The sequence below is a fragment of the Lingula anatina genome, chromosome 2 (genome assembly GCF_051362555.1).
Source record: "Lingula anatina isolate TDL-2025a chromosome 2, LinAna3.0, whole genome shotgun sequence".
Taxonomy (NCBI): Eukaryota; Metazoa; Brachiopoda; class Lingulata; order Lingulida; family Lingulidae; genus Lingula; species Lingula anatina.
This window is the reverse complement of record NC_141768.1, coordinates 5,493,600-5,509,053: the sequence shown is the minus strand read 5'-3', so window position 1 is coordinate 5,509,053 and position 15,454 is coordinate 5,493,600. Positions and strand designations below refer to the sequence as shown.

The window sequence follows — 15,454 nt, the reverse complement described above, 5'->3', positions numbered from 1 at the left end:
CCTTTAATCTAACAAACCTCACATACTACAAAAAGAAAAAATAAAACAAAAAACACGGCAGTTCAACTAAAATTAAAAACTTTTATTAGCTCATCAGCTAAGCATAGATTATTTACAAGAAATATACAAACATTGAAATCCACTTCTCACTGGAGCTTACACAACCAATTATCAACTTGCACAACCACTAACGATCTGAACCTTTGACATTCTATCTTCTAATAATGAATAAATCAACATCCACCATGGATGTGACACTGCATACCAGATGTGGTTACACAGGAGACATTTCTAAAACAAGACACAGGCATTGGATACCTGCCATTATAATTTGGTGTGCAATGACATTCAGTGGATTTAATTACAGCTCAGGCAATATAACACAATGTTCAGTGCTCTTAAACTGTCTGGGAGATCACCTGTGAGAATATTTCTGGGGTAATTCCAACTCTTATAGTAACCATTCATCCAGTTTTACAGGGAGATATATTTTTCCAAAATTTTTACATCCATCTTGGTAACAAAATAGTAATTCTACTTATAATTTAACAGTGAATATGGTATCCATTCATGTATTTTAATTGCAGAGGAATTCATACCTAAATTAGTCAACTTTCACTTCACAATTGTTGCAACTAAATAATAGAGATGTTTACAGAGATATATACAATCTAAGTGCATATCTTACAAAATAAAATACATTCATACAGTTATGCCTTTGGTTCTCTGGGTAACAGACTTGAAATATCTGGGTGCTTCTCAAGCCTTGACCCTATAAATGACAAACCCAGGTAAACAGTGGAAAACATAGGGTGAAAGATTGCTAACATATACTCAATCCCAAAAGACATAAAGACAGAGCCCATTCTGATAGAGCCCATTCAGTGTGAGGAACAGAGAAGGTCAAAACTTTTAGGTACATGAAATAATGTCAGCAAAAATATTGTGTAAAAATGAAAATAAATGAAATGAAAACTGTACTACAGAAAAATAATGATCCTCACAAATAGTTAAAAATCATCTTTAAAAAGCAAAGGCCACATAAATACAAGCTTGTCAATGCCAAATAAGAACCAACTCCAGACAAGGTTTCAAAATATTTACACGTTTTTAAAAATAACATGAATTTCTCTACTCTTACAGAGATTTTTTTAGGCATGTCTGTTTCATTTTTGCAAATAATAATTTACAGTACATTCAAATATAAGAGATAATCTTCGTTCAGGGACTGTAATTCTTATCCATTGGACATCCCTTTGTAGCAATGTAAGAACTCAGTGCTCAATTAGACCATTCCACCTTTGGTCTGATTTTAGGCAAACCTCCAATATTAAATTACAATAATTCAAACATGCAACATCTTTCAAGATGCCATTTTCTTTGACACCTTTTTTCTTAAGTTATGTGAACAGCCAGGGCCCAACAATGCCACTGCTCTGCTGTAACAAGCACCTAATTTATTTTTAACAACAATTTTTCCATAGCTGTCACACGAAAAACAATCAAAACCATTAAATGGTTTAACTTTAAAGAACAAGAACACTGAAAATACATCAGTTTCAATGCTAATATTTTATCTGTTTTGGTCGGTCTCCCAGTTGGCAAACATCCCGGCCTCCAAACAGTAATGAAATGTTAATAACAGTTGGAAACTTAACATTAATAAACAGTTTATCTGTTTATAATCAGGGATTTGTGTCTACACAGTAAAATACAGCACCTATGACTTAAGTCATAAAAAAATTGATGTGGATCTTCTCAGTTAGAGGCAAAAGACAGATGAACCTGTGATATTCATTACAGATAACATTTCTGACACAATCTGAAATAGCAATAACGGAATATTCACACCTTCAAACTTCCTGCAAAAGGAGTCAGGAAATGAATTCAGATCAAAATGACTTGGGAGAAGTGAAAAATCATGAATTTTAGCACCATCCTGAAAACTAACTCAAAGAACCAGCAATCTATCATTTAATTACATCTTGGATTTCTCAGCTTCTAATCCTTGTGGGTAATAATATTTCATGTTTTTTCTGAATTGAATTTTGCATTTCATACCCATGTCAATATAGGAACAACTAGCAAATCTTTGTTATCATACAATGCAAAAATACATCAAATCAATTTGTACTTGTGGAATATTCTAAAGTAAATATTGAGAGAGAGCACAACACAAAATATTGAGAAAGAGCTTCATCAATGGCTAGACCATTCTTTGTGTCCAATCATTTAAATTTCAACTTTCTTTTTTAACCAACCCAACTGTTTTATTCTTAAATTTTATATAACAGAATTAAAACAGTTTGTGTCACATCATATTATAAACCATACAACTATTTCATTAAACACAAATATTCAAATATGTACAATTCCATAATATAACATAATATGTTAAGGTCATATGACACTGTAATGTACTCAAAAGACCATTGTTGCTCTTCCTGTAACAAGGGCAAACAGAATTAAAATGCTCCTAAATCAATAATGCTATCCATTCTAGTCTTCTTTGTATCAAATGAGCTGCCCTTACTAAAAATATATACATAATTCATATTGGCAAGTATAATGAAACCAAGTAATGGTTGAAACAACGCACACACTTCACAAAATAAATGAATCCTGTCCTCACTTACACACACGATTCATGAAATAAGGCATAGTTCACTTTCTTTGGTCTTTGGTTCCCTTTCTGTAACTGATCTCCTTCACGGCTATCACTGGAGGCATCTAGGCTATCTCCTGTAGATTTGAACCTCCTCAGTGTGGCATCTACAGGACCATTCCTGTCTGTATAGACACCACCAGACATTGCACTCGACTTGCTACGCGGCAGCTGGGGGGACCTGAATTGAGTGCTGTGGTTTCTAGATCCCATGTGCTGGATGCCATTTTGAAGAGGCCTCGCTTGAGAGCTGCCTGCATTTTTCACCAGATCCTGAGGAGGTTCTTGTTTGGGTCCACTGTTATTTTGGTTAATGGGTGGCCTTGCTTTGAAGGAGGAGAACGTAGTTTGCTTTTCAGGCAGAGGTTGTCTTCCAGGCAGGGCTGCTTGCTTCTGACCCACCTCCTCCTCACTATGTCCATTCACCACAACATATGGCTGCTGCTGAGACGACGCAGAGCTGAAATTTTTGTTTATATTTGAGGACTTGCTCCCAACACTGTTGGTGGCAGCTGCTGTCCCTTTCACTTTGGATGGAGACTGTGGCTCTACTGACAAAGACTTCTGTGATTTTGTAGGCGATCTCTTCTGTGAGCTGGAGTCGGATGTTCGATGTTCCTTTGGGGATTTGGCTGGGGATTGTGATCTGCTAGAAGGTGGCGTCATACCATCTTGCTGGGCAAGCGGAGCTGAGAGGTCAAGTGGAGACACCGTACCGCTCTTAGACTTTGGCCTCCTCATAGTTGCATAAGCAGCAATGTTTCTGCGCTCCTCAGAGGTAAGACCTGCATTGTCGTCTGAAAAATAAATTATCAGTAGAAAATAAGTCAAGGAAATCACAACAGTTAAAAGAGAAAAAGAGTCAAGGCAATTGGAAGAGTTGAATGATTTTGCAATTTAACTCTGAAGAGGTTGAGACATAAACTTCATAAAGTAAACGGATCATAAATTCAATAATGTTACTTTCAATATTTTTCTTTGGCAAATCAATTCTTTCTAAGCACTGTAACTTTTTCACGTTACAAATTACTACTTGGTTAAACAAAAGGAAATCTGGCAGCAAATATAACATTTCTGACTCAAATTCGTACTACACCCACTTCTCTCTCTCTCTCTCTCTCTTACGCACGCACACACGCACGCACACGCGCACGCGCGCGCACACACACACACACACACACACACACACACACACACACCACTACCTTTGCAAATAATATACACACAGCATTACACAATTGTCACTCACTGTCAAGTAAGTTCTCTTCAGATTGGCTGGCACTTCTTGGCTTGAACTGGAATGGCTGCATCCTGTAGACCCAGTGCTCTCCACCAGAGGAGCTACTGGAAGACCCACAGGAGTGGTGGTTGCTGAATGTACGTCTTTGGTAGAACAGTAAGTAGGCAGCTGAAGTCACTGTTTGGTCCTCACGGATCTGACTGACATGAGTGTCATCAAAGGAATACCACAGGTCATCTGCCGGATTCTTACAGAATGCTGATGAAATGGAAAGAACATAAATTATATTGTAACAGATTTAGGATCCAGAAATAAGAGATTAACAGTTACAGTAACTCTTATAAACACATCTGGTTTATGCAAGTTTTAAAGAAACACATTACAAGCCAGAACTTAACCAAGCATATTGATATATTATATTCAAATTCAATGTTGACCAATGTTTAAACAGTTCAAACATTACATCAAATTTCAATAATAAACTGCAGTCCTATCCTGTAGTTGTTTTCAAAAACAAAAATTAAAAAATATGCCAAAACTTAACACAGTTTATCATTAAACATATGTCATTAATATGGCATTTAACAATATAAATTAGTATTTTTCTATCTTTAAACAGTTACCTGTGTAATGGCCTCCTGCCATGTTGCCATAGTGATTACAGACAGCATACAGATCATAAACATAATCCTCAGGACAGGGACAGTGTTTCCTGTGGCGTCTCCATGGAGACCACTGTGACTGATTGGTTGTCTTCCGTACCACATGTGTGCTCATGTCCAATCCAGTCACTGGAAACTCCACCAATGTCGTCATCTTCACACGCTTCATGCCAACCTACAAATATGATGTACTGATAATTTACTGATACTTCTTAAGAGACCTTTGGCCATAGATGAAAAAAAAAAAAGCAATACCAAATTTACTTGGGTCCAACCTGCTGACGGAAAATACACCAAAATTTTCTTAGTCAAATAACACTCAACATGGCCACATAAACAAATCTTCTTAATCAAAAATCTAGTAAGGTTTATTCATCACCCTTATGCAACAACATGCTTTGATTTTTCTACCTTTAAATATCATCCTTAAATCCATGCTTAGGTTACATTAGTTTTGTATACATGTTTAACATACAGTAATGCTATAAGTAGGTTCAATATAAAAATGGGATCAAGTAGACAAAACTCCAAACACCATACCTGCTTGAACCTCTTCAGATGTATCACCAGGATATCAGGCAGAGACCAGAGGCTCAGTTTCTTAATGGTGCCTTGCTGGAGTTTCTTACAGGTAGGGCAGTTCCAGGCATCCTCTGCTCCAAGCTGTCGACAATTTCATATGGATAATTACAATTTGCTCTCAAGAAATGCATCTCTTTCAAATGATTTACAAATCTCTATAAACAATGTTTATAACAATTAATGAATTATTTCTTAATTGTGGATTTGTGGATTCTAAAATATTTTTAAAAAAACATTCACAGCAAAAAGGTGCAATATTATCCCATAGCATATTTAATGAAATGTAATCAACTGCACTGAAAAATGATACAAAGAATGATCTAATTGTCATAAGAGATAAAAAACACATTACCTTTTCTTCCTTAGTGTATAAAGAAAAGCACTGCTCCAAGTTGGCCACAACAGCTTTGTTCTGTGCCTGCTTGGCCTGCTGTACACTAGCATGCTCCTGTATGCTATCTCCAGGGCTGCTGGTGATCAGACTGAAGCACAAGACAGAGACACACAAATACATACATGTGATACAGTAAAAAAGAAAAAAATAATGATGGATATTAAATATGAATTGATATCTTGATCTAAGATGCTCCAAGTTTCCTGAAAACAAATCTAACAGTATCTCTTAATTGGAATAACGAGGGAAATATATACTATCAAAACCAAATACAAAGCCATGTTCAATAAATTTTACCAAAACTGAAACAAAAAAATAACCAAATAACCAAATAATAATAATAATAATAATAATACGTCACTCTGTGTCAAAATTTAATAGAGACTGGTATGTTTACCTTGTTCCTTGACAAAAATTTCCCTTGCTGATGAACTCACCTGGCTTTGGTCTCTGGTTCCCATTCAGCCACCAGTTTCAGATGCTGGGGTCCAGCACTGGGCAGATGGTGGGTCAGGGCCCTGTCCACAGTTGGCATGTAGAGGGGGTGGTCTACATCATGGGGTAAGTAACACTTGCCGGCAATGCCATCTACAACACGCAGTCGGAATAAAGGGCTGTCCTTCTAAAATAAAGAAAACCCAGCACATGTTATTTATACAAATTATTTCTAATGAACTTAATCTAACAAGTCACATCTATCAAAATTTAAAAATTTTTACAATATATATTATACCCTGTCAAATTGATACAAAAATACACGGGTCAAATTCTGCATAAATCAAGTACAATTATTCTCAAAAAGCAATTTTTCTATGAAAATAATGTGGTTTCATGACAACACCAGACAGCTCATTTTATTCTCAAGTCAGCAGGCAGTAAGGAAATCACAGCAACGGATCTCAGTTTCCTCAGTACATGTGCATCAAACACTTAATTACAGATTGTTAGCATGTCTAGATTTCAGGTTAATCCTTACCACTGTGGCTTCCTTTTCCTTATACAAAATGTAATATTCTAGGATTCGGCATTAATGTTATACAGCGGGATTTTAATATTCATAACTTAGACCATAATACCAGGATAAGAAAATAGCTTTTTCTAGGTGCTTTCCCTTTTCCCCTGGATAGAATCTTTTTATCTTTTCTATCTGTTGCAGATGTTTTAAAGTTTGGCTTCAATGTGTACTTAACACTGACGAGGGTATCTAGTCTTCTTTTTTTACAAATGCAAGTATCTTCATGTAATCCATTATTATCAATTAACCATTTCATGATAGTAGTGTTTTAGCTGCCAAGATTTAATACTGAATATGAGTAAGGATTCTGATATAAAAAATCATTTATTGAAGGTAAAAACATGGTAAATATGAAATTTACCTTTCCAATGACCCTCAACCCCCATCATTTTTTTACCTGGGTCCATATCACCAGAAACCATTAAGGATTGAAACTGAAACCGCACACTGGTCAGGTATCTCACTCACCTGGATCTGGACTCCTTCCTTAATGCTGTCAGCTAACAGATTCAAGATCTCCTCCTGGAGTTCTTCAAATGTTGACTCCCTGTCCACCATGAGCACCTGAGGGCTGCCAAACCTAGGAATTTGAATGATTCAAGAGTGAATCAATGTTTTAATGATCAATATGGGTATATACGTGGTTTGGCAGAGTTGGGAAGAGGCTTCTTCCTGGTGGACTCTGCTATTATTAAGTGGGCCAGATTGTTGAATGGCAACAGCGAGTAGTTTAAGGAATGCAGAGGCTGTCACCGAGAGTCATATAGATTGAACAACCTTGACAATTCTAAGAAATACGGATACTTGAACCGCGGTTGTCTGTAACTAATACATTCAAGTAATATATTTTCAAAACTTCAAAAATCAGTACAAACCATTCAATTTTCAAAATATTAACACACTCTCATGAGATAACCCATTTTTCATTCGTACTGGTATTACATAACGAGATACAATTTATTAATATACATACACAGCTGACACAGTTGCTAAAAAAAAATAAGGTAACAGACATTCTAAATCATTTGGTGTGTGTATATATATATATATATATATATATATATATATATAAGATGTCCTCACCTCCTCCCTGTAGACACAGGACCCTGTCTGTTCACAAGGAGAACCATAAGATGTTGGGCCGTCAGCTGTGCCTGTCTGGACTTGTCCACTGGTGCTGAGGGGCACTCTATGGCGTATAGATTGACAGACTCATGGATATCAGACAGGGGTTGATCATCATTAAATGTCCGATGAAAACCATCAAAGTAGATTTCTGTCAGCACAATCTAGAAAAGGAAAATGAGAAATATATTAAAATGAAAATGTGTCATTTTACAGTGTGGAAGCCAGTTACCACATTTTGCAGTATGACCAAATATCTATTTCCTATTACATAAACAAAAACAAGGTGTACTGTAAACAGTGATCAATTTATATATCATTCATTAATAATATTTTTTCACACTACTGGAAGCTCATCCATTATGAGATAAAAAGCATACATTGTTTGTTTAATTGCATGTTTTAAAAAGCCATGTTACTTTAATTACATGTAGATTAAGCCAGGGGCTTAAAACAATTCAACTTAAATCACAGGAAATTAATAAGCTAAACTTTTTAGAAATGTAAAACTGTTCAAAAAATCTTTAATACTGTACACAATATAAACACCATGACATCAAATATACCATATCACTACTGACAATTAGTACCTGGTTACTAGAGAACTAATACTACCTACTTAGGTGGATTAAATCAAATAGTCTATAAGGTAAAGTTTCTTTAATAATTAAAGATATATCAGTCATTTAAATGGGTGTTTTCTTTGATTTATGATCATTTATTTCAGTATCTAAAGTGTATTCAGCTACAAATTATGCCCAATCATAAAATCATAAAAATCTGTTATCAGTCAAATCCAGAATGAAGGATAATGTCTTATTATAATGCCAAACCACGCAACTGACTAGTGACAATAGATTCTGATTGCAGTTTTCCAATCTTGCCAACTTCACTTTTTTCTATTATCTAAAACATTCAGCATGACTGTATTAAAGGAATTAGTAGAATATTTTCATTCTTTGCAGTTCATCACTGTATTTTGCCATCAAGAACCACTGAAAACATTTTAACTTTTTTTTTTCTTTTTAGCCATGAACATAATTTGAAACTTTTTCTTAGATATGGCATAATTCCATCATAGGACAAAAACAAATTGAATCCTAAATTACCCTTAATTTTCATCCTATTCCTCCTCACTTTGAAGTGAACAAGTGCTCACTCAATATACATAAAATTGATTTATTGCATTGAATGCTGTCATACAATAATAAATTCTTGTTAAACACTTGAAAAACAAATAAAACCAAGTTCTTATTGAATCCATAGTCAAGAGGTGTATAGTGTTGACATTTGCTTAAATAACAGGGTGACACAGCCCAGCATTTATTGAAAACATTCTTTTATGGTTTGTAAAGTAAACACTATGTCATTGCTTGTTTGTTATAGCTTGTTAGTTATCACAGCAAATAATGTGGTGTGAATCATCAATAGGACGTATCTAAGGTCAACTTTTTACATACTTATACCAGTGAGGTGCTGACGTAAACAGTTCAATACAGGTCTTTTTTTTTTTTTTTTTTTTGTAAACTGAGGGATACTGTCAAAGCTTAAATGATTTTTTGACTAAGCTGTTGAAGTTAGAGGATTTTTACTAACAGCATTATGATGACCATATGTATATGCATCTGCCCTAACAATTACAGGAATTTTCAAAAGAAGTAAAAAGAAATTCTCCCCTGCACCCCTACACCACCCCTTTCATGGCTGATATCTGCATTTTAATGAAATAAAATCTCAAAAGTGATTTAAAAGAACCTAAATATAAAAAATAATTTAAAATAATTTTTTTAAGTCCTTCAAACAATTGTAAGACTTATTGACTATCTTGTGGGTTAAAATAGTACGTCTCTCCTCATCAAAAAATATTTCTCAATTTATCAGTTATTCTGCTAAGAATATAACATTAAATTACTTTTCAGGTGTACCTACCTGTTGTGGCTCAATGCCTGTCTCAGTTGAAAGAGTTTCCCGCAAGTCTTGTACAGTACTGCCCACTTCCATGGTAAGCCCAATCCGTACCTGCTTGGGACGTGCATCTAAATAGACTATGGTGACATAGACGGGTCTCGTTGTCTTCTGTGGAATTGGCAGGGATACACACAGGAATGGATCAAAAGTGTTGCTCTGCTGTGAGCATCGTGGACAGCGTAACGAGGAGCGATAGAGAGCTTGAAATAGTTCATACACAAAACTGTTGTTACAGCGATTGTGACTGGCCAGGGCTGCCTCTGCAGCTTGCTCTTCTGTCTTGTAGTGACTGCTCTGAAAATTCATATAAAAACTGTTGGTTAATTTTATCATTTAATTTCTCGTTGATCTTGATCCATTTATATTAACACATCTTTTAAAAGTTCCAAATGCTGTAGGAAAAAAATATTTGTTTGGCATCATAAACTACATTAATTCATAAATCTCAGCCTTTTTTCTGGTTCTTTTATGTAGTATTTGTGTGCAGGTTGTGATCTTAATTAATCCCTCTTTAAAAAGTGATTGTGTAATGTTTGTTTTGGCAATGTGCCCACATGAACCAAGAAATAATGCTTTTTCACTTCATACAAGAGTCATTCAACAGTGTTTTTCTCATATTTTAATATGTTTAGAAATATCTTTTCATTTCTGACATTTCTATTCCCACAAATTTATTTCAAGAAATTTCAAGTGAGCTGAAAAAAAAAAACCCTTTCCCTTTCTTTTTTTAATAAGTACAATGAAAAAATGAGAATATCTTTCATCAAAAGCTATATGCCAAAGACAGAATATATCTGTTGAGGAAATGGGCTAACAGACGGCACTCAACTTCAAGCAATAAACCCCTTTAAACCCCCTTTACACTGGCCGGCGTCCTTTCTGCGTCCTTTGTGCGACCATGAAACTGGCCAGGACGCCGTCGGACGCTCAAAGAACGCACAGTGATCGCCAAGGTCGCACAAAGAACGTTCAAGCATCGCCGAGGACGCCATGGACGCCGCGAAGTTTTGAGCATGTTCAAAACAATCGCAGAGAGAACGTGATGGAGGATGGTCGCTCAATGGACGCAGAAAGGACGCACAAGCATCGCCGTGGTCGCAGAGAGAACGCACAAGCACCGCCGCGGTCGCAGAGAGGACGCACAAGCATCGCCGCGGTCGTAGAAAGGAGGCACAAGCATCGCTTTGGTTGCAATATGAAAACTTAAAGATCGTCCAGTGTTCGACACATAGAACGTTATTTTTTTTCACTCTCAAACGGGGCCGTGCTGAGGTATTTTTCACCAGACAGGAATTCTAAGGGCAACAGTGGTCTCATATCAGTCTTCGATTGTTTTCCCCCCTAAAATTCATGAAACGATCCATTTTTTTTTTTTGAGGTAATTATAAAACGAATATTTTGCCTTTTTTACAAGATGCATTAATTGTCAGAACTTTTTGCTGAATGCTTCATTTGAAAACGGATTCAAACATTCTATGTCGTGTCAGTCATACTTTCTCGTTTTCGGCGCCTGTCCATCCTTCTTATAAGGAAAACAATGAGCATCTGGCTGATTATCAGTCCATGCAGACCTTGCATCACTATAGTTTAAAGCGTTTTTTTTCCCATTTATTTGTTTTGTGTGCTGGAAATGTTCTTTATTCAGGGCCGTAGCCTGAGCAAAATGCCAGGGGGGGCAGTAAGCGGACACGAGGGGGCGAAGCTACCGAGGGGGGAGGGTGTGGTGTGTAAAATTCCAAATTCCAGGGGGGGCAGTTGCTCCCCCTGCCCCCCCGGAGGCTACGGCCCTGTTATTGGATGACCTGGTTAGAACCGATGAAAAAATATAAGTTAGAATATAGAGAAGGACGCCCAAACAACGCTCATCGGTCAAGCAGGATGCAGAATGATCGTAGAATAGACGCCACTGATCGCCGATGAAGGTACAGAGAACGCAGCAAGAATGCTCAACGGTCGCTCAAACATCGCAATGGATGTCTTGGGTTGCACAGGGGACGTACAGTGGAGGCAGACAGGTTGCTCGCAGTTTTACAGGTAAAAATAAGATTCGGTCGTTCAAAGGACGCACAAGGGACGCAGACGCCTTTACACTGAGACACGATTTAATTGCTTTGGCGACCGTTGAGCGTCCTGACCACATTTTTGAACGCAGAAGGGACGCAGAAAGGACGCCGTCCAGTGTAAAGGGGCCCTTAACAAAAAGGCTATGTGCAATATGAGAAAATGAAATGCTCCATCACTCAGCTATGTTATCACTAGCCTGACCTGTGATGTTGATTGTGTAATACCTGTCAAACTGAATAGACAGCTGGACCCTAATCTGGACCAAGGCCAAGCCAAGGTTCACATATATAGGAATATTGTGCCTTCAAAGGTGGGCTACTCAGACCCGCCTATTCCCTCACAAAATAAAATGCATTCTTTTACAAATAAGATATGTAAGAAAAATGAGTTCAGATTTTTTTTTTACTTTATTGTGCAACTGACTCATGTTAAAAAAATGTTTTGATGTAAAAAATCTTCATCATTTAAGAACAGCAAAAGTATTGCTCACAAAGACCCACACAGTCCTCCTCTTACATGTTGTAGTACTTCATATAACATTTGATAGCTGATAAAGAAGATAGTGATACTGACAGTGAGTTGATTAATCCTATTATCTACCTGTACCAAATCAATAACATTACCTCCAAAGTTAATGAGTTGTTAAGACATGATTTGTAAGATACCAAACAAGAGACTGACTGATGACTAATATGTCAATTATACACCTGAAGTAATAAAGTACTCAGTGTTAAGGTAAGCAATTTTCTAGGGCATATTCTGGCAAAGTACTTGAAAGAAAATAATGCAGTGCCCTATGTACTTTACTCTTATAAGAGTCAAAAGTATGCCTTGAGCTCCAATTGCACCTGACATTTAGATGTTAGGACTTTATCCTTTCCTTAGTCTGCCAGGATAGCACTAACACAAAAATGCTAGTAAAATTAGAGCCTGCCAGTAAAATAGTAATGTCGTGTGGTAGCTAAAGACTGTTCCTGCTATGGACTTGTGTCTTACATCCTGGTGTCATGAACTTAAATGCCAGACAAGAGGAAGTTTTTAGAACAAACTGTTTAATTACATAAAACCTGATATTAAAAAAATGTATTTCCTTGTGTAATACAAAAGCGATGATATCCTCAGAAAATTAGTAGCTTGTCAGTTTTTTTTTCAAGAAAATCCCACAAACCATGTACCCATCCAACATAGACCCCAAAAAAGTAAAAATATATGTAAGCCCTTGCTTTTCATAATATCATCAACAATGTCAGAACATATGGCTACTTGTTTGAATAATTTTGATAGGTACCCTATCTTTATGAGACTCTTAGATCCTTGTTAAAGTAGAGATGGTATTTTTTTCAATGTTTTTACATTCTTAGAAGTTGACTCTGTTATTTTTTTCCTAGTAAGTTTATATTTTATCAGAGACCAGTGGCTTAAGTAGTCTTATCAACATCACCAACACTGTTATCATTCAGGTCATCACTTTCTCATTCACTAAAATGAAGGTCACTTGAATAATTAGCACTGTGCCTTCATGTGACTATTACCATTACACCACGACCCCAGCTAATATGTCTTTTACATTAATTTGTCTTTAATGAGATGCTTCAAATTCCTGTATTACAGACAGTGCCATCACAGGCAACAAATGTCAAGGTTTAAACTATATCCAGTAGTTTCCCACACTAAGATGACTTTTATAAATAGCTACAGCACATGTTTTAAAACATGTGCCATTCCCAACATTAAAGACTTGACAGGGAATTAACTATTCCTTTTTGGGCATACCAGAAAAAAAATATGTTCTAAAACTAAAGCAAAAAGATACTACAACTGTAAACATATCACTTGTATATATCTTAACAGTAACAGGGAAAGGGAACTTTGTAAATGTCAAAGTCACATAACACTATAATATCAATTTCTGTAGACCATCATGCAATCAGTCAAAATATAACAACATCTAGGATGGCATACATAACCCCTTGGGATAGGATTGCATTTACTGCATCTGTTACTAACACACACACACACACACACACACACACACACACACATACACACACAAACACACACACACACACCAATAAAATAAGTAAGAAAATATAATTACTTATTTACATTTTAATGTTATACAGTATTTGTCACATAATTAATGTTGTTTCTTATTTATATTTTGTAAGGGCAAATTTTTATTTGAAAAATTTACTTCAACTGAGAAAGAAAAAAAATATGAAAAATTTTTTTTTCTCATTTTACCCCATCTGCTGCACTATCTATTTCATTTTGCTTTTTCAACCTCTATTGTTTACAGGGTGCCATTTACGTGACTGACACGTTACTCCATCATAGAAAATCAATAACTAACAAGAACATTCTCTCACTCTTTATCCCCAAGTGTAAGGTTTGTGTGGTATACATGCAATATTTTCCAGAACCTAATCTGGAAATTTTTGTTGTATGATGCAGACAGTGTTATCTAATAAACAGACAAGGCAAATATCCCTGGGCCACCAATAATGTAGATTGTATACTGTTACTAGTATGTATGTCTGCAGCATCACATATTCTGCATCTACCATACTGTAATTTAATGTGGAATTGCAACTTAGTTATTATGTAAAGACGTCCAAACATTGGATATTTTTTATTTACATCCTACATACTGATGTATTTAATATATTCACTTTATTATCAAAGCTGTTGCCAATAATGAATACCTGCATTATTATATAATTTAGCTTGTTGCAAGAATAAAATGTTTATAACACATCGTTTAACACAGTTAAAGCAAGTCAGTTTTATACTAAAAGTAAATTTACCTTTAACTGTTTATACTTCTTCTTGGGAGCAATGTTCAAGTCCTCATGAAGCTTGTCAAGTAACCACATAAGAAACTCCTGTGCATCATGCTGCGCATATCCTCTGTACTGAGTCCCATATTTCCCTATCACAGATTTGAATTCACTGGACACTTCTGGAGTATACTGGCAAGTCCAAATGCTTTTCAACAACACAGCTAACTGATCTGTTACTTCGCCTTTGGTTCCAAACCTCTTTGAGCTGTATTTGTTATGCCTTCCTATGTCTTCTTTATACTGGTCTGTCACAAAGTACTCAGCAAGAATATCGGTGTTGCTCAGACACTGAAGTACAGCGTTCATGAAACAAGTGTTGCCGTGATTCTTTAAGCCTGATACCCCTGGGGTGAAGCCATTCTTTTGGTTAATATAAGGTGAGTGGCCATTTGGACGGGATGGATGTAAAGTACTGTCAACAGTATCGGAACTTCTTCTTCCGCCTGCACCAGTCACAATGTCACTGGTGGCACTGCTAGTGTTTTTCTTTTTAGCGTACACTGGCAGCATACGCTTCATAAATTTTACGAAATTACCAAATGATTTTGATGGCTTGAAACCCTTCCTCTTGTTCTGTACGTAATTGTGTACCTCAACAGAGTTCTGCCGGTCAAGACTCTGTGTCTTTCCAACACCAGAAACACTTTGGCTCACCTGGGGATGACCTTCTTGGAGGGGGGCGCCGGCAAACCCTCCCTCGTCCTCGTCATCCTCTAAAACGTCACCATCAGAAGCAGCACGTTGTCGACTGGGAACTTTTGTACTCATATCTTTTTGTTGAAACCAAATTACATCGAATGGAATGGATAAATGAGACGAAACGCACAAACAAACATCGTTTCCCTCACCTTTATTCAACCATGTTTGCGGTGCACTATGGGGTATGTTGAAAACGA

At 36.4% G+C, this 15,454-nt stretch overlaps 1 protein-coding gene across 1 annotated transcript; it reads right to left on the bottom strand.

The window, feature by feature from the left end:
* Nucleotides 1-61: 61 nt before the first annotated feature.
* LOC106176849 (ubiquitin carboxyl-terminal hydrolase 31) lies at nucleotides 62-15,451 on the bottom strand. The gene is made up of 10 exons (XM_087005335.1): nucleotides 14,523-15,451; nucleotides 9,613-9,945; nucleotides 7,642-7,847; nucleotides 7,027-7,138; nucleotides 5,981-6,165; nucleotides 5,502-5,631; nucleotides 5,108-5,230; nucleotides 4,529-4,742; nucleotides 3,915-4,163; nucleotides 62-3,462 (listed from the first exon to the last, which is right to left on the bottom strand). Exons 1-10 carry the CDS (start codon nucleotides 15,324-15,326, stop codon nucleotides 2,633-2,635), a joined length of 3,186 nt encoding a protein of 1,061 aa, XP_086861461.1. The 5' UTR covers nucleotides 15,327-15,451; the 3' UTR covers nucleotides 62-2,632.
* Nucleotides 15,452-15,454: the final 3 nt, after the last annotated feature.